The following is a 23,571-nucleotide window of genomic DNA, read 5'->3' on the forward strand; positions in this document are numbered from 1 at the left end:
ACACGCGTTGACTAAATGATACTCCGATCAAATTATTGGCTTAATTGTCGTCGGAGTGCTTTTTATTTACCAAATTGTCGCCTGACCTTTTTTTTTTACCAATTTATTGCATAAGGTGTTTTTTTTTTACCAAATTGGTCAATTGACCTTCTAAAATGTAGTATTCATTACTCACTCCGTTACTCGTAAATTTACGTTTGACATATATGTATAAATGTATATTGCAACTCTTCGTCAAAAAAAAAAAAAAATGCAAAAAAAAAGTGTTACTCCTCTGTTTTCACTTTTTTTGGTTTTTCCGTTTGAAATTTTAACTTGTCCGCTACCTTCCCTCTTTCTCTCCTCCATCGAAGAGTACACTGAATTCTCCATTGAACCAACTTCCGAGCTTTCTTTCCTCCATTGAAACTACTTCTCAGGTAACATTTTCTTTTCCTCTTTTTATCAATCATCGAATTCAAATTTCACAATTAGGGTTTTGTTTTACACCATCCTTAATTTAACTGTTATTATAACAATTTAGGGTTCTTCCAAATTGAACTATTGTATTATTAATAATAAGTACTCATGTTATTTAAGATTATAACCAGCAGTTTTGTTGCTAGAATTTTTCGATATGCATTTAAAGTTGTTGTTCTCAAGCAAGAAGATTTTTATGCAATTTTTTGAGCCTAATTTGATAATTGAGTCAATTTAATTGCTAATTTACTTCATACTTTTGTTTATAAAGCTTTAATGTTAATATGGAACTATGAAAATGGATCAATTCTTCCTCGGCCGAAGCCGGCCGCCCCCTTCTGCTCTGGCTAGGGGATAGGCCTGACTTTACTTCATCATGATGCATTAATAGCAATGTCATATGTGCAACATTGTATTTAATATATATGCTCTCTTTCAAGTTTCAACAATCGTAGTTTCGATTAGGGAAACATATGTTGATTCACTTTGTTGTGTATGTGTTAGATTTAAGTTTTCTTTGTAGACCGTCTTATGTGTTTTTTGTTTAATTTTCAGACTCGTAAATACTGGGACTGCAGTCAGACACACTACTTCTTTGCTGATTTTTACTAATTAGTGGAATCTTGAAAACTTGTTTATGGAAAAATACTATGACATTGATGATATTCTTGCAGAAGAGGAGGTAAATTCGAGTACTCGTTTATTAGCGTACAGATAATCAATCTCTATTGATAAAGTAATCAGTGTTAAGAATCCTTATTGATTCTTTGTTTTGATTTTCTTCAAGTTCATTCCAGTGGTGTTCCAGAAGGCAGCAACTGGAGTAGGACTCCTTGACCCCAGTGCTGAAACCAACAATGTAAGATTTCTGAAGTCGTAAATTTAGATTAAAGGAAAAAAGTTACGTTTCTTTCTGACTGTTCGCCGTTGACATATTTCCAGATTGAACAGGGAGCAAAAGTGGAATTGCCTTTCTGGCTTGCTCATGAGTTACATTCAAGACAAGCAGTGGTTATGAACATTCCACCCTGCTTCAATCAAATGTAAATGAAATTTGCATTATTACATTATTGAGTTAATAAGTGCTGCATTGTGTCTCGTACTCTCGTAGTCTCGTCATCTATAGATATTTTGTGTTATTGCTTAATCGAGTTAACTATTGCTTGGTATTAAGATTTTGCATGACTTAACATGTAGTGTTCTATTGTAGTGCATGCGATTTAATCTAAATTTAGATCTTGTTACCTGTTTCCTTCTTATTTCAGGACAAGGAAGGAAATTCAGGCTGATCCCGGATCTGTTGATCTTCGAAATCGATGTCAATATTTTTATGAATTAGGATGCAAGCTAGCACCTATGTAAGCTCTCCTTCCTTTTGTTTGCACATGTATATGATTTCTATCCTTGCTAATTTTGTAAAAGATTGCACATCTGTATCTACTTGCTACTTGGTAACCCTGTGATGTAACAATTTGGTCAGCCGAATAACTTTGCCTCATGCTTTATAGGGTATAATACTGCAAATCCTCACCTCATTATTTTCCCCCTGTATGTGGTTTCAAATAGCTTTGTACAAATATTTTGCTACTTTGTTCTTAAGAAAATATATGGCAAAAAAGCCCAAATGAGCATTCATGCATCGGCATATTACCCCGCTCTGAGGATTGACTATTAGATTCCCGAAGGTCATGATATTTTATTGTTTCTATTTGCCATCAAGAGTCAAAACAAATTCAGGTTATAATTTTCATCTAGGTTTGAGAAAAGTCGTAATCATCAAGGTTTACTTGATTAGGTGTTCACTATTGGCATTAAACACTATGTATTTTGATTGTTCAGCATGATTTGGCCTTGTTTGGTAAAGTGAGATTTAATGTTGGCTGTCCTTTGAAAAAAAAAAAAATTGGCTAATTGCCTAATTGGGTCTTTTTCTTTTTACTGATGCTTATGATGGATAATTTGACTCTCATTTTACTCATTCCACTTTTTTCACTTTTATCTCAGCCTAAAGGCCGTAAATCTTTCTTTAATGGCGGGTTTTATTATATTCTGAAAAATTTATCATACAAACTGCTGGAGTTGTCTTGCAAGTTTTGGCAGAAATCTTACTGTTTGGTTTTACAATGATTAGGGTTGGTGATAGAACAATTGGGTCCTTCCTCTTGTACGCATTTAAGAATAGGTATAAGGAAGTGCTTAGCAAGGCCCATACTGCTACTTATGTTGCTGCATCAAAGCCCCTAACTCTGCTAACTAAGGAAGAAACTCATTGTAAGCTTTTTTCTTCATCACTAAATACAGCATGTGCACCCCGAGCAATCATCTGAGTACTGAACCCGTTTCTCTGTGTTTGTGTAGTGTGTGATGCAGCTCAGTCCTCAATGACTGCCTTCAAGAAGTGGAGAATGGGAGGCTCTCGATTTGAAATGCCTTCTGTACTTGGGAAGAGAAAGCCTTCTGAATAGTTTGTTGTTTCTAGCCATTGGTTTCTAGTTCTGATTTGATTCCAAGGGGGGAATAGTAGCTCCTATATCTAAGAAGATGAATCTCATCTAGTGTTGCCATTTCCCTCATTTCTCCTTCAGTTGAATGGATGTTGTGCTTCATTCAGGAAAATGTTTGCGACAAACAAGCGTGTTTTCCATGTGCTGTATTCTGTGTAGCTTAGAGAGAAGAAAGCCCTGGAAGAACCATATAACAGCCAGAAGGGATTCAATCTCATACCTTGTGAACAGGCCTGTAGTCTAAGTAACTGAGCTATTCCTATTTCTTGAGCAATTAATTTTTATATATGTTTTTTTTTTCCCATTTTTTAATTATTAATTAATGGCTAAAAAGTTACTATTTGTTACCATTGATCATGCAGATTGTACATCTTGTAGCTGTAGAATTTATTCTTGTATTGATCTCTTCCAATCTGGAGTCTGTTTATTCATGTTAGTCATAGTAGAATTTAGCAATGTGATTAGCCTACTCATTTCTCTTGTTTTCTTTTATACTAGCTTAACTGAAGATCATATTATATGAATCCCTCCAATCCTCTATGTTGTTTTCATTACTTGGACCATAATTTTCATTACTGTAACTATAATTTTACACTGACAAAAAACAAATAAAATATTACTGTAATGAATCAAACAAGTTCTCACTCGACTATGTTTTTTTTTTTTTTTCCTTAAAGATGAATCACATAATAAAATGGAAAGGCAGAAGTATGTACCATCAGGTCCATCACAACTCACTTGTCTAGAAAAAAGGATATTAAATCTTTCCCTGTAATAACAATTACTCGTATAAGTTCATTACATTTTACTATAATAACTAACACATTTAAACTTGCTTAAGTAATTTTCTTTAAAAAAAATTACTACTACCTCCGAATTTTTTTAGTTGCAATTTTAGGGTATTATTTGAGAGATATAAAATATTCCAAAGTTATTACTAAAAAAAATCGGAGGTAGTATTAAGAATAGAGCCTTAATCAGAAGAGATTTTACCCAAAAGATGATGTATTTGCCATTAAATTAAGCTTCACTTGATAAGAAAATCCTTAGTATGACTGTATGAGAGGTTAGAATTTAGAAGACTACTTTTTAAACAAGGAAAAAAGGACCGTTTGCCTCGAATCTCCATAGCAAAAGAAAAAGAATCAAACGGTGGGGAACCATCTAACACACACATGTCTCTATCTTCAAAGTCGTAGACTTAAATTGCCATTTTTTTATTTATCTTTTTTTTTTTAATTATTATTTTTTAATAATTTATCCGTTTTTCTAATTGACACCGTTAGACTTTTACACTATTAACACAATATGCTTTGACTCGCTTTTATGGTTTATAGATACGGAGTATGATAAAACATATTCATGTGGAATCTTGTTGAATCGTTTTAATGTATATTTTATTAATATCTACTTTTTATAATTTTACCATGTTGATAATTAGAGATATTAATCATTAAAAACATGCATTGACAATCGTGATAATAGAAAGGTGTCAGCTAAAAAAAACGGAGGAAGTATATTTTTTTTTAGATATACTCTTTTTTTTTTCTTTATAATAAGCTACTAGAGTTGGAATTTTTCACTACTCATATATCATCATTGACTTTATTTTTTTAACCAATATATCACACACACACACATATATATATATATATTTCGTATGTTGTTGGATTTATCATAATGTCAGCTTTTATAAATTAATTTTTCATTATTTTTACTAACCTCTAATTAAAGGAATTGATGCAAAAAATAGTATTTCGACAAATGCACAGACCTAATTATAACTTAAATAATAATAAATAAATTTAAAAAAATAAAAAATAATAGAGGGTGTACCACTTTCTAAATACTACACATGTATGATTGTATTAAACTAGATGCATCATTTTGAAAGTTAATAAATTTACTATTTTTTTTCTTTGTAATCTCATATTATATAGATCCTCTTTTTTCCTTCTTAGGGTCTATTCTCTTCACATTATTTTTAGTTCAATTATGTTTATTTCCAATAAGTTAAGTTAAGTTCAGTTTTAAATTTCCTTCTTTCATAAAATATTCAGTTCGGTTCAATTCACTTCAGCTTCAATAAGTTCAGTTTAGTTCAACTTAATTCAGTCAATTAGACACAAGCCCTAGTAATACGCCTATAATTACAAATACAAATTTAATAATGGTATCTAAATAGGTTAAAATGTTGCGATTATTATGAAAGGGGACGACGGAAAGTATTTTCCAAACACACCCTATCTCACGTGTCACATAACGGGGCCCAGTCTACCCCTATCATCCTTAACGGAGGTTTGCCAGTTAGTCAGAGAGTAGCGGGAACCCGTTTTGACTGTCTTCGGGCAGCGGTCAGCTTCCCCTTTTCCCGTTTCGGGCAGCCCTCCAGCCTACCTGCACGCCTTCACTCATTCCTCTCACTCCCCTTTTTCCCCCATTTTCTCTCTCCTCCTTTCTAGAGAGAGAAGCTTAAACTAACCTTTTCATGCATTGTTTGTTTCTTAGATAGAGTTTTTTAGAGAGAGAAACTGATTTTTTTAGAGAGAGAAACTGGGAAAAGGTGTACAGTGTAAAAGGTCTTGGAATGTGAGATTATTACATAGAGAGAGAAAATAAAGTTGAAATTTTTGCTCAAAGGAAGGGAAAGTAGTTTGATTGCTCTTAAACTATGGAATGTTGCTTTTAATGGGTTTTGTTTGATTTTTGAGATCAAAGTTTTTGTTTGATTTTTCTGGGTTTTTTTTTTTTTTTTTTTTTTTTTGAAATTTTTGTATTTGGTTGACAATGGTGGAATTGGGGATTGTTCTTCATTTGGGGTTTTAGGGTTTTTTTTAAAATTTTTATTTTTTATGGTTTGAGAATGTTGGGTTTTTGGATCTGAGCTGAGGTGAATTCTGAAGTTGTACAAGAATCATGTGGGTGGAGGTGTTAGCTTCTCTTTTGTATATTTTTCTCGCATTCAAATTCACTTCTGCTAATGTGGAAGGTATTTTGTTCTCTTTTTTAGTTTTATTTTTTTTTTTATTTTTTTTATTTTTTTGCAGCTGAATTTTTCTGGGTTATGTTAAAATCTGTCAAATTTGATAAATTAAGTTTCTGATTTTATGGATTTTGTGTAATTTTCTGGTTTTGTATGCTTTTTTATGTTGTTTGTTTGAATGGTGTGGAGTGTTGCATATAAGAATTTGTGTTTGCTTAGTTAGGGAATTTTGTTTGAATGTCATTTTAATCAATTGATGGTTAAAAGTCCTTAAATTGACTTGCTAAAATTTGAATTTATATGGGACTTTTTTTGTTCAGTTTATAGTTGAGGTGGTCCCTCAATCAGCTTGTTGGGTATTTGATGGTTTGTGAATTGTCAAAGATTGAAGTTAGAAAGCTGGTTATGACTTCTTGCTTTGCTGATCATTGTTTAGTTTTTGCGAATAGCTCACCTTGACTTCTTATGGACCGAAAGTGACGAGTACAATGTGGACTCACTTGTTGTCTTTGATTTTCTTTGAAGTACCTTGTTTCGTCCCTTGGACGAAGTAATAGTACATGATGCTTGGATTTCCATATATGGTCCTTTAATTCACTCGTGTGTTGACCTTTCTTCTTGGGTGTGATGGGTGTGTGTACTGGTATGGTGTTGACTTATCGTGTTTCTGGGGCTATTGGAGAATTAAGAGTTCCTTTTGACTTTAGGACAGTGTGTTATACATCATTGTGAGTTCTATATAGGCATATATAACTGTTTCTAGTTGTTTGTTGTTAATGTGATTTAGGGGGTTTTGCATTCTCTCTGCTCATATCTTTGTCAACATCCATCAAAGATCATTGAAATAAAGTGGCAATTTCAAAAGGGAAGGTTGTGGCTTGTGAGCAGTGGGGCTGGGTTTCACTTGATTAACATTGAGTTCAATGGTTTATTTATTTGTCATGTCATCATGAAATGGACTTGTAACCATCATTTGTTTACACTTCTCTTTATCAGCTACTTGTTATCAATGCCCATTTTCATTACTATATATGTCACTTAACTGAATTTTATATGTGTGTTGCTCTTATTGCTTGTGCTTTTGTAGTATATATTTCTGGCTCTTTAGGTGCAATTCTAATACTTCGTACCATACAAATGACTGAAATTGTATGCTTATTTTGAACTTTCTCAATTAATTGAACAGGGGATGCTCTTCATAGTTTGAGAAACAACCTAGATGACCCTTTCAATGTATTGCAAAGCTGGGATCCCACCCTTGTAAATCCCTGTACATGGTTTCATGTCACTTGTAACCCAGATAACAGTGTTATAAGAGTGTAAGTACCCACCTTACATGGTTGTGCTTGGTATAATTCACGCTTCCATCCTAGATTTTACAAATTAAAATCTATTATCTTACATCATTTTCTCTTCTGCGTTTGCTCAGAGATCTAGGAAATGCTGCATTGTCAGGTCAACTGGTTCCAGCTCTTGGCTCACTTAAAAATCTTCAATACTTGTAAGTCATAACTTGTACTTTAGACAGAAGCTTTCTTCTTTTTATTATATATTGGAGCTTTTTTTCTGCTGATATTAGCTATGTATAATATACCATGATAGTTGCATGATCTTTTATTTATTCTGTTATTACTCATACAATCATACATATTATGATGACATCAGCTGTGATTATGATTGACATTCTTTGGTATGTTTTCTCATGGAATTTTAAATAGAGCCTAACTTTGAATGCCAAACTGCCAAGAACTGGTTTACAACATCACGTTGAAATTGGAAAACGTAGCCAGAAGTTTTTAAAAAAAAAATGTGTATAAAGAGATTTTAATCTTGTCATCTATGTTTGTTTGTGTTGGCCTCACACTAGGTGTATGAGTGTGGTGTTTGGAGGCATCATCCAAATATGTGAACTGCTGTAAGTTTGTAACAATTTACTGTAAATCAGGAAATTGGGTTATGGGACTGGTTTAAATTTTCAGCTTGGATGGGTTTATACTTTTTACTGTCAACTAAAGGACTTTTTATGGACTTCTGTCGCTAGTTGAGCTGGATGGGCATAGTGTTAAAGGGTGACCCACAAACTAAAGAGTGGCTAACCACAAACATAGAAGCTTTGATGGGGGAAGAATTAGAAAATCAGCGACCACATTTCTGTTGGTATTATCTTTCCACTGGAGCTCAAGCTCAAAGGACCTATAAAATAGTCAGCTCTCCTATGTAATGCCAATGTTTTAATAGGCGTTGTCTATATCTGGGTTGAAAGAGAACCTTGATACAAAAGCTAGAGGTGTGGGTGAATTCACAAAAAAGGCTTATAATATAAAACCACATTTATAGTGTAGCCATTTAAGTTTTTCAAAGTACACCTTTTACATGTGTACTTTGAAAAAAGAAAAATAAAGGTAATAACTGCATTTTTTTTTTCAAATTTTAGAGTATTAAGATCTTTGTAATGATCATAGAAGTTGTGAAGTTATTCCCAAACCTGACTCGCATGTTTTTGATTTAAAAGAACCTCTCTATAGCTCTATAGTGAAGTGAACCCCAAAATAAGTCAACCATTGATGGCCATGAGTCTGCTCATTCAGGTACACATTCAAAAGGTTGGAGATAAATTCAATAGCTATTTGGCATAGCTATTATGTGTTCTTGGGTAGTTGGGTGTAAATATGATAGTCACAAAAGAAACTCTCCAATCCTTGATGACTAGACAAGTGAAGTGCAAGTGTCCCAAAGTTAGTGTAAATGCAAGACTGGTGAAGGACAATATAATGAAGAGGGAAAAAGATCAAAGTTTAAACACATTGACCTGTATATGTGTATCCAAGGTTATAGTGTCTGCCAAGATTTGAACCATTCAATTGCAATGTACAATGGCTGACCATCTAAGCTATGCTATTCTTGTATTTGTTTAATCAAACTAACCATTATTATTCTATATTTGAAAGGTAAATATTGTTTTTAAAAAATAAATAGAACAACAAAATTTTAAACATTGATTAACAAATTCATAAATACTCCATCATTGTTATCCTTTAAATTAAGTCTCATATTACAATTATTTGGGCATCCGGGCCATTGAGTAGTCTTGTGAGCTGAATGCCATTATTATACTGTGTAGTGGAAGGCAGACTGGCTTGCTTAAACAAAGTTGGGATAAAGCCTTCACTAAAAATGCATGGGGAACCTATATATTGGGATTTCTAATTATGTTGGATAACATTGCATAGGTTGAAGGATTTCTAATTATATTGGGATTTCTAATCCTTGAGCCTGGTTTGATGGGAAATCAACTGAATTATTATTGCTTTTGCGCTTTTAATATGAATCAGGCACAAATTTAATTGTTTTCTGGTTCATTGGAATGTGACTTTTATCATGTACTTATTCGAGTATGTTTTTTATTCTTAGGGAACTGTACAGTAACAATATCAGTGGGCCAATACCTAGTGAGCTGGGCAATCTGACAAACTTGGTCAGTTTGGATCTCTATTTGAACAGTTTCAGCGGTCCAATTCCCGAGTCTTTGGGCAGGCTATCAAAGTTGCGCTTTCTGTATGTATACCAATCTCTTGCCTGACTTTATTTTGTACAAGAAGACTATACCTTCTTTGCCTTTGACAGTTATATTGATATGTACCTGTGTTGAATTTCTGCGTGACCTTATGATCTTATGTTATCTGTCTGCTAGTTGATTTGGCTTTCGCAGTTGCTCTTGCTTAATTTATTATGGCTGGTGATGAATTATTGACTGAGTGTTGAAGAAGTGTTTCTTAATGCTAGAGATTTGTCCTGGTTTTAATATGATTTTACATTTTAACAATGTTGTTCATAATAGTAAGTTTGATGAACTGATGACAATTACCTTATTTTATGAGACCATCAGCAGTTCGAGGTCTCATTAATGGTCTCTTATCTTGTTTTGGTGTTTATCCTTACCATTTTCTTCCTCCTCTCTATTCACTAGCTTTTCTCGCTTGATTTGATGATTTAAGGTTCTATTTTGCACTAGTTGCATTTGAAAGTCAAATTCTTTGCCTGTCAAATAATCTTCACATCTTCTTATTAAAGCAAACTTGAGGTTTGAAATTGGATGGTTGAAACTCTTGAATGAGAGTAGTGAGAGAAGAGGGGGCAAGGCAGAGTGTGATGGGTCATGGGAACTAATCATTGTTGACTCTTAGGATCTCCTATGGGGGGCATCTTATATGTGAAGGAGACCCTTTAGTGGTTCTATCAGTTTTAGTTGTGGAGGGATAAGAGACAAGTGAGGTTGGTGTGCTAATTTATTGGCTTTCTTTTCAGTTTCTTTGCCAGAAGTATAAAATATATTGATGTGAGTGAAATGCAAGCCAAGTTGCAGTAGTTGGACATATATATATTTTTTTTCTTCTCTCTTAATTATTTCATTTCAAGGTTGTAAAGTGATAGAGAAGCTGCGGAAAAGAGCCAAAACAAGGACCAAACATATGTCTGATAATTTTGTAACATTTGAGCTGTACAATTATTTTCTGCATAATTTAACGGAACTCTTCTAGGATACTCCCTGTGTATGTATTTTTTGACATGAAAAGAATTCATATGACTCAGGACATTGGACATTACTTGACTCAAATTTGCTTCCAAGAGTGTTGCTAGTGAAGTTTGCTTTTGGATTTTGTACTTTGAATATTAGATCTGTTAAATTAGAGTGCATCTCAGTTGATTGAAGAACTATAAGGTCCTAACATTTTATTTTAATTTTGAAATTTCTGTGCAAGGATAGTCGGCTAAACAACAATAGTCTGACAGGCCCCATTCCTATGTCCTTGACAAATATCACCTCGTTGCAGGTCTTGTAAGTTTCTTTGTACTTTCACTTAGTTGGTCTAGTCTTATTGTCCCTGTTACTCAGTTTTTATGAATTTTTGAGACATGGAATCCTTTCTTTGATCAGGGATCTATCAAACAACCGTCTTTCGGGAGCTGTTCCAGACAATGGTTCCTTTTCCTTGTTTACGCCAATAAGGTCTGTTTGGATGTGAATTTATGTGGAATAGACATCAATATTGTTGGACTTCTAATATTTTCTTTTTGTAATTGCAGTTTTGCTAATAACTTAAATCTATGCGGTCCTGTCACTGGGAGGCCATGTCCTGGATCTCCGCCTTTTTCACCACCGCCTCCTTTCATACCACCACCACCAATTAATAATCAAGGCAGGTTCTTGCTCTGAATCAGAAACCAATTAGTTATGGGTTTCCATTTCTTGATTGATAGACATCACTTCTACCTTGGTTCTTTGAATGTGCTCATGCATCTTGATAGTACTCTGTGGGTATATCATTTATGTTGTCGTTAACTGTAGTCTTAGCTCATAGGAAGGCTGCTACTTGCCGTGGTTTTGTTTGTGAACTGAATTCTTCTTTAGTGCTAATGCATTGTTACTCAGTTGTAGGTGATTTGATTCATCTACTTGCCCACACTTCCACTTATTGGATATAGCTCTGAGTTTGTTATGATGTACTATGCCCTTATTGATTCTTCATCGTTTGGATTTTTAGGTGGTGTCAGTGCCACGGGAGCAATTGCTGGTGGAGTGGCTGCTGGTGCTGCTTTACTGTTCGCTGCCCCTGCTATATTATTTGCCTGGTGGCGGCGTAGGAAGCCTCAAGAGTATTTCTTTGATGTCCCTGGTAAGTCCTCAAAGTTTTCAACCTTTTATTTAGGCTCACATTAAAAGTTGCCATCACCTACCATAAATATACTTATTGCTTCCATTCTGCAGCTGAGGAGGATCCGGAAGTACATCTGGGGCAGCTTAAAAGATTCTCTTTACGAGAACTGCAGGTCGCTACTGATAGTTTTAGCAACAAAAACATACTTGGGAGAGGAGGATTTGGTAAGGTGTATAAAGGACGCCTTGCTGATGGATCATTAGTTGCTGTAAAACGTTTGAAGGAAGAACGTACTCCTGGTGGTGAGCTGCAATTTCAAACAGAAGTGGAAATGATCAGCATGGCTGTGCATCGAAACTTGCTCCGGTTGCGTGGATTTTGTATGACACCAACAGAACGGTTGCTTGTTTACCCCTATATGGCTAACGGGAGTGTTGCCTCCTGTTTACGAGGTAATGCAATCTGGTGTGCTATTGCTCTTTCAAATAATATGTTCATTTCCCTGATTGCGATTCAGTCAACAACCTTTTCTTTGTGGTGGGTTGGGGGGTTGGGTTGGAGGATGGAAGTGTGGTAGTGGGAAATAAACCATATCTGACTGGTAGTTTATTTTTGTTTGAGGTTATATCTGATCTTATTACTGACATTAACATTGTTTCTTGTCAGAACGTCCACCAAATGAACCGCCACTGGATTGGCCTACACGCAAACGAATTGCATTAGGATCTGCAAGAGGACTTTCCTATTTACATGACCATTGTGACCCAAAGATCATTCATCGAGATGTAAAAGCTGCCAATATATTATTGGATGAGGAATTTGAAGCAGTTGTTGGTGACTTTGGCCTGGCTAAGCTGATGGACTACAAGGACACTCACGTGACTACAGCTGTACGTGGGACCATAGGACACATAGCTCCTGAATACCTGTCTACTGGAAAATCTTCAGAAAAAACAGATGTTTTTGGTTATGGTATAATGCTTCTGGAATTAATCACTGGACAGAGGGCTTTCGATCTTGCTCGACTTGCGAATGATGATGATGTCATGTTACTTGATTGGGTATGCCACTTGCAACTTTTGGTAGATTATTAGTGGAATTTGACTATATATCTTTAGTTCATGATGTAAAAAAAAAAAATCCAAGTTTTTATGCACTCATTAATCTGGCTGTTTCATCAACTAATGACTCCACAGGTTAAAGGACTTCTCAAAGAAAAGAAATTAGAAATGCTTGTTGATCCCGACCTTCAAAATAATTACATTGAGGCAGAGGTGGAGCAGCTTATTCAAGTTGCGCTTCTCTGCACACAGGGCAACCCTTTGGAACGACCCAAAATGTCAGAGGTAGTAAGGATGCTTGAAGGTGATGGTTTGGCCGAGAGGTGGGATGAATGGCAAAAGGTGGAAGTTCTTCGGCAAGAGGTGGATTTAGCTCCTCACTCTAACTCAGATTGGATCGTCGATTCAACTGACAATCTGCATGCAGTTGAATTATCTGGTCCTAGATGAATGCCACTCCCAAGTGACAGAATCAAAAAGAAATTAATTTAATTAACTCCTTTTTTTCATTATATTTATTATTATTATTATAATTTTTGTTTTTCTCTTCATCTTTAGGCGTGTTCTTGTAACTGGGAAGTCGTCCCGAGTGCCTATTTTTTTGGGGCTACATATTTATTTGTGTATATGGACATGGACCTGTTTTGGAGGGGCAATTTCACTGGAGATTGCATATTGTTTATGGGACTATTTTGTGACCATCTGACAGAAGTGATCAATTAAAAGTAGATTCAACAACTTCTGTTATAAATTCTTGCATGGACACAAAACTTGGGTTGTGACAAAACCTTGCCATTCATACACAAATATGCAAACGCTTCTAACTCAATAGAAGACTATCCTAACTTGAATCCGTTTAAGTAGTGCAAGAACTTGAATACCTTAGCTGAAGGTCTTTTTGAATTGTCTTTTAGATCCTGTACACTTCAGCTTAATCTCAGTTCAGCCCATCTCAACTCTAATCAGTTTAGTTTAGTCTAGTTCACTTCAGCTTCTAATTTCCATCTCTCATAAAATATTCATTTTAGCTCTATTCAGTTCAGCTTCAATCAGTTCAGTCAGCTTAGCTTAGTTCAGTAAATGTGAACAGACCATTAGCGCTTTATGTGAGATAAAAGTGGCATATAACATTGATAACAATAAGAAAAATAAAATTAAATGTAGAGGTAAAGTTAATATGTTGAGTCTTACTCTTTTCAAAATTCTTTGTATTTTGCCTTTGGCACTAGCAACCTAATGGAATAAATTCCTTGCATCGTGCCTTTTGCACGGTGTTTTAGGATTTGTTCTTATTACAAAAGGTATACTCCGTAATAAGTTGATATATGAACATATATATTGAGAGTTTGAGAGTTGAGAAATTGAGACTGAATCTATCAAGAATTTTATATGACCAATTTTCCATGGATATTGTTGTATTAATCATAAAAAATAGTATGTAAATATCGTAAAGAGATATTATTGTGAAATTATATCTCATATAAATAAATGACAATGTTTTGCTTAAAATCGGACTAACTGTGTGAGTCTAATATATCTAACATTAATAATTTAATATCTGACATTAAATAATTTAATATTTGACATTAATAATTTAATATGACATTAATAATCTGATAATCTCATGTCTGATATAGATTATTAATGTCTGATATATTGGACTCGCCGTGAGTTCGACTGTCCGACTCACCCAATTTTTTTTTCCGTAAATCAATATACATTCATATCTCAATAGTATGTTGGGTCATGTATTACCTTATTTCAGACAAAGAAAACAAAAACAAAGGGCTTGTTTGACATTGTTTTTTGTTTTCTGTTTTTTCTAAAACAAAAAACCAAAATTAGAAAACAAGAAAAAGGTATTTCAAATTTTTTTATTGTCAGTTTTCATAATTATCATGATTTTAATAAGTTTGACTAATTTCTTATTCATTATATGACATATATCATATAATTTTGAAAAACAAAAAACTAAAAAACAGAAAACCACAATGATACCAAACGTTTAATTTATTACATTTTCATAGGAATAATAGCCTATATAAAACAATTTTGCATTTTCGGTGTGTATTGAAATCTCCTTGTCTATTTGTCTTATCTAGTTCGGAAGAAGAAGAGTGTTGTAATTTAGCAACTTTATAATAAAAATCCAAAAGTATATTATATCATAAATGTAACATGTTAATCTGGAAATGACTTGATGCAGGAACTCATAACTTTGACACACATTTATGCACTTGTTGGGCTCACCAATTGAATATTTGAATAAATTATCTTCTTAAATTAAGAATCTTAACTCTTACTATAAAGTCTATAATATATGGTTATATTTATATATAGGTAGTTGATAGGAGTTAGCTGCAAAAAGACAATGTATAAACCTCCATGCAGTTAAATGTCAATGTAACATACTCCCTGAAATACTAGTTGGTTTATTAGGTTGCTAATTTAATATTATTATCAGTTTGCAAATATAAATTAAACTTTATCATGATCCTAATATATTGTTTATTAGAGTATCTTATATAGTATTGTCATTGTAGATTTAATGCAATGATATAGTTATAAGTTATTTCAAGACTTTTTCAAATGATACTCTATCAATATAATTTCAAATAATTAAAAATTGCATATCATCAATATATCGTGTCCTTAAAAATCAATATTTGTAGGGTTTTTTTATTCACTTTAAATTGATCAAAATTTAATCCACAATTCTCTTTTTCTGTTCTTTTGATCCACCAAAATTTTAATATCTTCTAGCAAAAACTTTATATATGCCTTAAAACAATTAAACACTAGTACACCACTATATGTGTACTATTAATAGTATTCACCTTCAATTCATAAAATTTATGCATATAAAATTTTATTTGGGACTAATTATTTATTTTAAAATTGTACAAAATTGTGCATTGTTTATATATTTTTTTAAAATATAAATACATAGTACTGTAGAGCTATTTTAAGTTTCAGTTTCTTGAAGAGTTTATTTTTGACATGTTTCTAAACCAGTAAACCGTTTAGGAGGTTATGTAAAATGATGTTTGAGTCAAAGTGTCAACATGATCTAGCTAGGAAGAATTTGTGTAAAACTTAAAATATACGGAGTATTAAATAAAGTACGCAAAGTTAATTAAGATTCAATACGTAATTTATTGATTAAACTTATTAGTATGTGGTATGCATTGGTGTTGTTTGACATTGTTTTTTGTTTTCAGTTTGCTGTTGTTAGTTTTCAAAATTATTATGAATTTAATAAATTTAACTAATTTTTTATTCGTTATGTAACATACATCCTATGAATTTGAAAAAAAAAAAAAAAAAAAAAAATCACAATGATGTCAAACGAACCCTACCTATTGATTTTATTATTTTATTTACGAAGATTATACTCTTTTCATCCACAAATAAAATAAGTTCGCCCATATCTTTTTGTGTGACGACTTAATGTAGATCTGAAGTATCCCAATTTTCTTTTCATTAAAAACAAAAATGTAGATCATGAGGTACTAGTAAATGTGAAATACTGAAATCCATTAAAATACAATTGAGAAAGAGTCTTTAGTTTTAGTTGACTGCCAACAAATTCATATCAACAGCTGTTCTATATTAAAAAAAATAAAAAATAAAATAAAAACTTTCATTGAATCTATGTTACTCCATTATTTAAAAAATAAAAATAGAAGGCAATAACCAGTTTAACCACATAACTGAGATAGTGTAACATATAAAAATGATATTACCATAAACATTAAATAACACTGTCTGAATATACCTACCATATCATAAATCCTCATTTATAGCATTTAGACAAACACAAACAACAATCCATCTAAAAAAAAAAGAAAGAAGAAAAAACTCAACAAAAAAACATGGAAGAAGAGAAACAACAACAACAACAAAACTTTGGTAATTATTATCTTAGTAACATGTTGTTACAAGGTCCTTGTGAATTTCTTGATGAATTAATATCAACAATTCTTAGATGTTTAGGCCTTCAACAAGATCATTCTCCTCCTCCTACACCTCCTACTACGACTACAACGGATGATGATGTTGTTGCTGCTTGTACTGATGTTACTACGACTATTCCGAGTTCATCCTCAACTACCGTGATCGACAACGATAGTGGTGGTGAAGATGGGGGTGAAGAGACAACAATAAGTACTAGTGTTGGTTCAAGTGGAGTTCTTGTGATTGTTCCGAGTTCAACGCCTGTGATGGATAATGGTGAAAAAGGAGAAGATGAGACGACTTGTCCGACTCCGGAAACACCAGATGTAGGTGGTGGTGGTGGCGATGATGGTGGTGATGACGGTGGTGGAAGTGCAGGAGGAGGGGGTGATTATTTTCCACCTACAGACACTGTAAGTCCACTTAATTATTTATTCTTTTTCTTTAATTTCTATATGAATTTATTTAATAGTATCATAGTAGTATATGCAACTCTATTATTAGGCTAAGGGCCTGTTCATATTTACTTATTTTCAGTTCAGTTCAGTTCAGTTCAGCTCCAATCAGTTCAGTTCAGCTCCAATCAGTTCAGTTCAGTTCAGTTCAGCTCAGTAAATATGAACATGCCCTAATGTACTGGACTATTGGAGGATTTGATGGTATACATATGATTCTTCAATTTATTTCTCCCATTATTATTGTTTTATAATTAACCAAGTTACCAAGTAGTGATTCCTCATCTTTAATAATTATTATAATTGTACTGTACATCTAAGGGTAACAATGAATTTAAATACTAGGTTTTTTTTTTTTTTTTCCGGGGAGGGGGTGGGGGGTTGTGGTTGTTGTGGTTAATTGAAACCAGCAATTGATTGAAATAAACACAATAAAATAAAAGAATAAAACTAGAGTTTAAATGGTTGTGTATAAAATTTTAATTAGCTTTTTTTTTTTTTTTGAAAGCAAAATTTTAGTTAGCTTCATAATTACTAGATTGATCCCAAGCCATGCTCGGTTTTGTAAATTATTGACAATTGAAATATAAAAGTTTCTAGAGAAATATAATAGTTTCTAGAGAAATATAACATAATAGTTAATTATGAAAAATAAAATATATATATAATGAATTTCCTATGCAAATATAAAAAATAAAAAAAATAGAGTGTAAATTTCCCTCTAAAAAAAACTCCAATTTAATATAAAGTAATGGATTTTTTTAATTTTTTTTTTCATTTTTTAATATAATTTGAGAGCGAGGGAAGAATAAAAAAATTTAATGGTCCTAATTAATGTCTTATGGAAGCTTGTTTCAAAAAAAAAAAAAAAAAAAAAACTTATGAAGATGAACACATTTATTTTTCCCAAATGCATAATTGTAAAGTACATACTTTTTTTTTTTTTTTTTTTTAAGAAGCTAAGTAATAAGAAAAAGTGAAAAAAAAAATGCATTATTAGTTTATTACTCATCTTATATTCTCATATTTGAACGTTTTGGTACAAATACTATATTACTAAAAGGCATCAAGAGGTTTATTAGATCCTCTCCAAATGGTGAGACTCAAGTGAGTATTTTTAGGAGAAAGATAGAGTATTTTTTGCAATGTATACCAATAAGTTGGTATCTAAACTTAGGGTTTGTTCTTATTGACTGAACTGAACTGAACTGAACTGAACTGAACTGAGCTAAACTGAACTGAACTGAACTTATTAATTAGTGATTTTTAACTACGGATTAGTGATCTTTGATTATTTATTGATTATTTATTATTATACATATGTATATATACAAATATACATGTTAAAAATTTAAGAAAAATATACTATTATTGTTATTATTATTGTTATTATTATTATTATTATTATTATTTTATTATTATTATTATTATTTATTGATTATTATTATTATTATATATTGATTATTATTATTATTAATATTATTATTTATTGATCATTATTATTATTATTATTATTATTATTATTATTATTATTATTATTATTATTATTATTATTATTATTATTATTATCGTTGTAATAAGAGCTTAAAAGAATGAAATTTGGCTTTATATCATTAGCAATATCATTACACATGAGCTGAGCTGAACTGAACTGAACTGATTTGAACTGAACTGAACTGATTTGAACTGAACTGAACTGAGCTGAACTGAACTAAACTGAACTGAACTGAGCTGAACTGAACTGAACTGAATTTCAACGTATGAGAACAAACCCTTAGTAACTCCTAAAGAAAGTTGCTAAGTTTGGATACTCAACTTTGAGTCTCATTTGATAAAAAGTGTGGGCCCTTGTTAATATTCTAATATATTTTGTAATTTATTTAAGTTTTACCTTTTTTTAATTATTTTTTAATCTTATAATAATTAATGGGTCATAAATTAAAAGTGACATTTGTATATTTTAGAGAGTACAAATTCTTAAATGGACCTGGTTCACACTAATTTATTGTGGACCACTAACATAAGAGAAACTATGGTTGTTTTATTAATATAAAAAGGGAATCTATAATAATAAAAAATGTCACGATGTTGAAATAAAAGTCATTTTGGTAATATATAGGCTATAAGAGGTTAATCTTTTTGATAAAATATTTTATATACTCGTCAATGTGAATAATAAAGGTCACTATGTTAATATTAGGGTCATAACGTCGTATTTTAAATTCACAATACCATTAAACATTATACAAGTTTTAATAAAGGTTACTATGTTGAAAATAAGGTTACTATGTCCAAAATAAGGGTCACTATGTTCAATATAATGTCAGTTGCGTGTGTATAAACCTCGGGTCCACAATAATATTATTGTGGACCAGGTCCACGCAAGTCTTTATGTTTAGAGAGTCTCACCATTGAGAATTTAGACTTCATGAGTTGCTAAATTAAGAAGTGGGTATGGTATCACCATTGAGGGTAAAAAAAAACAACTCATTCTGTATTTTGATACTCAAACTTGAGTCTCACCATTGGAGATGGTCTTATAGATTATTTATTAATCCACTATTATTATCACTACCATATTGTACTCGTGTTTATGCACCATACAAGACAAATTAAAGTAAATCATAGTACATATATTTTTTTTAAAAAAAAAAAACATCTTGACAATAATATATAGTATGCAGAGAGAATGAGGGATAGCTCAAGTGGTTAGAGCTCCCCTCCCGGTCTCAGGTGATCCTGTGATCGATTTTCATCACAAAAAAAATATATATAGTATGGAGAAGTTATTGGCCGGGAAAGTATCCAAAAAGAAAAATATGGAGATAGATGTTACATTGCAAGATCGATTTTTTTTTTATTAAAAAAATAAAAACAAATATTTAGACCCATGGATTTTGAGCATGGATGATTTAGAATAGTGGTTGAAAGTTAAAAAAAAAAAACTCTAGAATGAATATGTAGATTATTGTTGTTTTTGGTTTGTTTTGTTTTTTTTTTTTTTTTTTTTTTTTTTTTTGCTAAAATAAAGCAGTTTTAAAAAATTATCTTTAATCATGACAGGATTGATCATGATTCATGAATATTGAAATGGTTGAGATTGAAAAAAGTTACAATGACTACGGAGTACAATTTTTTAAGTAGTCATTGAAAAGTCTTCCCTTTACACCAGTAGAATCAATTTAATTTTACATTAACTGATTTGACTCTTTATAATTACTATTTGTAAGAAGTAGAATATACTCTGTATTATAACAACTTTATAACTAACACTTTGTTTGAATAAAATGTGCAGGAGGGAGGCTTAGTGCCGCAACCAAAGCAGAGTAGAATCAGGGTTCCACCAAGGCCTGGAGTTAGTACTGGAAAAGGAGGTCAAACTCACTAAACTAACTACTACGACTACGAGTACGTACGTGCCTACAAGTTTCTCTTCGTGCCACAAACTTTCATATGTGTCTTTCCCAGCTCAATAATTTCGCGATATCCTTGGGAGCACCGTGCCCTAACCTCTCTTGTAGGCGTGTAATGTTCGATTAAAAAAAAAACATAATCTCATAATAACTTGGCATCATCAGTTATTAATTGAGACAAAATGATGCAGTAGTTCATCATATTTTTATTTTCAGTTGTGCGTGTGAATAGTGAATTATGGCTTGTGATTGTGTATATGATCTGATGATGATATGCAGAGATTATATTCAAGGACAACCCCTACCCAAAAATATTGTGTAGTTATCAGTTATGTGTGAGATTTATCGAAATTTATACTTCGTAAGTTCGTATGTGTTACCATAAGTTCGTATGTGTTACCATAAGTTAAATTTTTAGCTTAATTTAATGTAGGAGTCCCGTCAAAAAAAAAAAAAAAATTAATGTAGGAGTACTCTGATGAACTTGTACATAGCTAATTCCATAGATTATACTATTTGATAAACTCGCTCATTTACCTTACCTAATCATTTAAAAAAAAAAAAAAACGGAAGAAGTACGTGTGTTCCATAGATTATACTTTGTGCTTAAAAGGTATGTTGCAACTTGCAAGTAAAAAAAAAAAAAAAAGAAGAAATATGTGTATAAGATTAATTATATTGGCAATATTTTATACCAAAGTATTATTTATTGATATAATAACGTCATATCAGGTAAAAGTGGCTAAAAACGAATTTTGGTTGTACTTTAAAATGTTTGGGTGACTTTTTTTGTTGTAATTTGCAAAAATTGGCTTTGATGGGTGTAACACACAAAATGAATACTTTTATTGGTTATAGAATTTTATTATTCTAATTGTGCATTGGTAAAATAATTATTAGTATAAATTTTTTGAATAAAATCAATTCATTAATAAGAAAGGACTTCTGACATCAGACATCTACAAATGAAATTTAAATTAACAGATACATAAAATTGAATCAATTAAAGGTTTCCTTCATCAAAACTATGATCATTGAAAAGATCTTACACTATGGTATATCCCTTGCACTCATCACTAAAATAGGTAGCCTTTTTGGATACACGGTCTAACGATTTGTTGTATCCGCAAGAATGATTATTATATGATTCACTTGAACGTATTTAAGAATTGGACAACCGTAACGATTCAAAACAAATTTTTACCATGATAATAGGGCAAAAGATGATTACGTTTTTTTTTTATAAGCTCTAGCACACAAATAAACCCTAACGAAAAACAAACAACTGTTCGTTTGACATCACTGTGGTTTTCTGTTTTTTGGTTTTTTGTTTTTCAAAATCATATGATATATGTCATATAATGAATCAAAAATTATTCAAACTTGTTAAGATCATGATAATTTTGAAAATTGACAACACAAAAGTGAAAATACCCTTTTCTTATTTTTTGTTTTTGGTTTTTTGTTTTTTTTTTAAAAAAAAAAAATAAAAAACTAAAAACTAAAAATAAAAAATGATGCCAAACAAGCCCAACTAACAAAAATTAACGATTCCAGGTCATCATAGGAAGATACACCACCACAGGGAGATGGACGAATATCGATCTACACTAGTGTAGATTTTTATTGAAACCTTAAATGCAACGCTATAGAAAAACAAGAAAAAAAAAGAAAAAAAGGGGCAAAAATTGTCTAATTTCTAGATGAAAAGAGGAGAGAGGAAGGGACTTTTTTATTTTTTTTTATTTTTTTTCTCTTTTTTCTAGGATAATTTTATATTATTAAACTAGAAAATTATATTAAGGGGGCAAGCATATCTATTTGTATCCATATTTTAACTACATAACATGGGTTTAGGCCCTTAAATTTGTAAAGGACTATTTTTAAAGGTTAAAAATATTATTAATATAAAATGACTTTTTTCGTTAATAAAAGTCTTTTTTTTAGTACATTATTTCAAATTATAGAGGAAAATATTCATCATTTTATTAAGTTTAATAATAATTTAATAAAACAACAAATAAAAACGTTTTATTTAAAAAATGCCATCCTTCTAACATTCTTTGAAGCAAAATCCGTAATTATATCTTCATAATTTTTTTTGAAATAATATCTTCATAATCATTTAGGATGAATTTTTGGGTTTTAGTTTGGAAATAGTGATCTTTTACGGGGAAGAAGGTGAACAGATAAATTATGATTTTTATTTTTTTTAATGAGTTAGCATTTTTAAAAATAAAAAATAAAAATTATGGGGCCATAATTTTTAGGGATCTTGTTTTGTGAGTGAGAAAAAACATGTTTAAAGCCAAGCCTGATAATGACCTTCAACCATTACAATTGATGGCACTAGGTTAAGAATCCTAGGATGTAAACGTAATATTTTTGCACCAAAAACTGAAGTATATAAATAAAAACAAATTAAATAATAATGACCAAACAAATAATATAAGTAATAAAACAAAATTGTTCCAATAAGCTAAGCAAAAAAAGAATATACTACGTAATTAAAGTTTCACAACAACAAAACCGGGACGAGTAGCAAGAGGAGGAGGCTCGGGACCGCGATGTTGTGCAGCTTCTTGATAATTATTGACTGGTAATTGGAAGACCCAAACTTGAACTATGTCTCCAACCTTAAGATTATTATTACTGCTTAAAAAAAAATTATTCCAATTTTTTCCATTCAGAACATACCAGTCGAGGCTTTCCCACTCGGTGAAATTTAGCTGGCTTACGATCAAATTACAGTTGGGTTGTATTACATCTACTGTCACGTTTTTACCAATATAATCTAGATTTACGTCACATCTATTTTTGGACATTGACAACCGGTGCATATTCTTATTTAAATCAGAGTCACTCAACTCCCTTTGGATCACAAATTTAATATCAAACCCGCCCAACTCATTAATTTTTTGTCTGACTCGATCTGGTAGTTGAGGTCGTTCTTGTGGTAGAGCCTTCTTAGCATGCAAGGGACAACTAGTATCACCTTGATTACGATGAGGTTGAACTTGTGGTGAAACAACTTTAACCGCCGTTAATATTTCTTTCCTTTTCTTCTCATGGTCAAAAGCCT

At 31.8% G+C, this 23,571-nt stretch overlaps 3 protein-coding genes across 4 annotated transcripts; all 3 read left to right on the forward strand.

Annotated features, from left to right (window-relative positions):
• The first annotated feature begins 270 nt into the window (after positions 1-270).
• LOC145637967 (DNA replication complex GINS protein PSF3-like) lies at positions 271-3,267 on the forward strand. 2 transcript variants are annotated; one of them, XM_081688954.1, is made up of 7 exons: positions 271-419; positions 1,015-1,141; positions 1,247-1,318; positions 1,402-1,502; positions 1,725-1,817; positions 2,591-2,730; positions 2,818-3,267. In XM_081688954.1, the coding sequence occupies exons 2-7, from the start codon at positions 1,097-1,099 to the stop codon at positions 2,922-2,924; spliced, it is 558 nt and encodes a 185-aa protein (XP_081545080.1). In that variant the 5' UTR covers positions 271-419; positions 1,015-1,096; the 3' UTR covers positions 2,925-3,267. The 2 variants fall into 2 exon arrangements, with proteins under 2 accessions (XP_081545080.1, XP_081545081.1); XM_081688955.1 differs by having other exon boundaries at positions 1,411-1,502.
• A 2,046-nt stretch (positions 3,268-5,313) lies between these two features.
• LOC145639088 (somatic embryogenesis receptor kinase 2) lies at positions 5,314-13,402 on the forward strand. Its single transcript, XM_081690232.1, has 11 exons — positions 5,314-5,952; positions 7,133-7,265; positions 7,376-7,447; positions 9,358-9,501; positions 10,712-10,783; positions 10,883-10,954; positions 11,032-11,144; positions 11,490-11,621; positions 11,714-12,055; positions 12,270-12,664; positions 12,800-13,402. The coding sequence occupies exons 1-11, from the start codon at positions 5,880-5,882 to the stop codon at positions 13,112-13,114; spliced, it is 1,863 nt and encodes a 620-aa protein (XP_081546358.1). The 5' UTR covers positions 5,314-5,879; the 3' UTR covers positions 13,115-13,402.
• Positions 13,403-16,543: 3,141 nt separating this feature from the next.
• On the forward strand, positions 16,544-20,823 carry LOC145637968 (uncharacterized). The gene is made up of 2 exons (XM_081688956.1): positions 16,544-17,034; positions 20,372-20,823. Exons 1-2 carry the CDS (start codon positions 16,597-16,599, stop codon positions 20,462-20,464), a joined length of 531 nt encoding a protein of 176 aa, XP_081545082.1. The 5' UTR covers positions 16,544-16,596; the 3' UTR covers positions 20,465-20,823.
• Positions 20,824-23,571: the final 2,748 nt, after the last annotated feature.

The sequence above is a fragment of the Chenopodium album genome, chromosome 7 (assembly GCF_948465745.1).
Source record: "Chenopodium album chromosome 7, dcCheAlbu1.1, whole genome shotgun sequence".
NCBI lineage: Eukaryota > Viridiplantae > Streptophyta > Magnoliopsida > Caryophyllales > Amaranthaceae > Chenopodium > Chenopodium album.

What these genes read in the sequence shown, in the direction of transcription:
- LOC145637967 (XM_081688954.1), top strand. Translation starts at nt 1,097, where the DNA reads ATGGAAAAATACTATGACATTGATGATATTCTTGCAGAAGAGGAG. An exon ending in ATATTCTTGCAGAAGAGGAG is followed by an intron (nt 1,142 to 1,246) that starts GTAAATTCGAGT and finishes ATTTTCTTCAAG; the next exon opens with TTCATTCCAGTGGTGTTCCA. An exon ending in GGATGCAAGCTAGCACCTAT is followed by an intron (nt 1,818 to 2,590) that starts GTAAGCTCTCCT and finishes TACAATGATTAG; the next exon opens with GGTTGGTGATAGAACAATTG.
- LOC145639088 (XM_081690232.1), top strand. Translation starts at nt 5,880, where the DNA reads ATGTGGGTGGAGGTGTTAGCTTCTCTTTTGTATATTTTTCTCGCATTC. An exon ending in GATAACAGTGTTATAAGAGT is followed by an intron (nt 7,266 to 7,375) that starts GTAAGTACCCAC and finishes GCGTTTGCTCAG; the next exon opens with AGATCTAGGAAATGCTGCAT. An exon ending in TGTTGCCTCCTGTTTACGAG is followed by an intron (nt 12,056 to 12,269) that starts GTAATGCAATCT and finishes GTTTCTTGTCAG; the next exon opens with AACGTCCACCAAATGAACCG.
- LOC145637968 (XM_081688956.1), top strand. Translation starts at nt 16,597, where the DNA reads ATGTTGTTACAAGGTCCTTGTGAATTTCTTGATGAATTAATATCAACA. An exon ending in ATTTTCCACCTACAGACACT is followed by an intron (nt 17,035 to 20,371) that starts GTAAGTCCACTT and finishes TAAAATGTGCAG; the next exon opens with GAGGGAGGCTTAGTGCCGCA.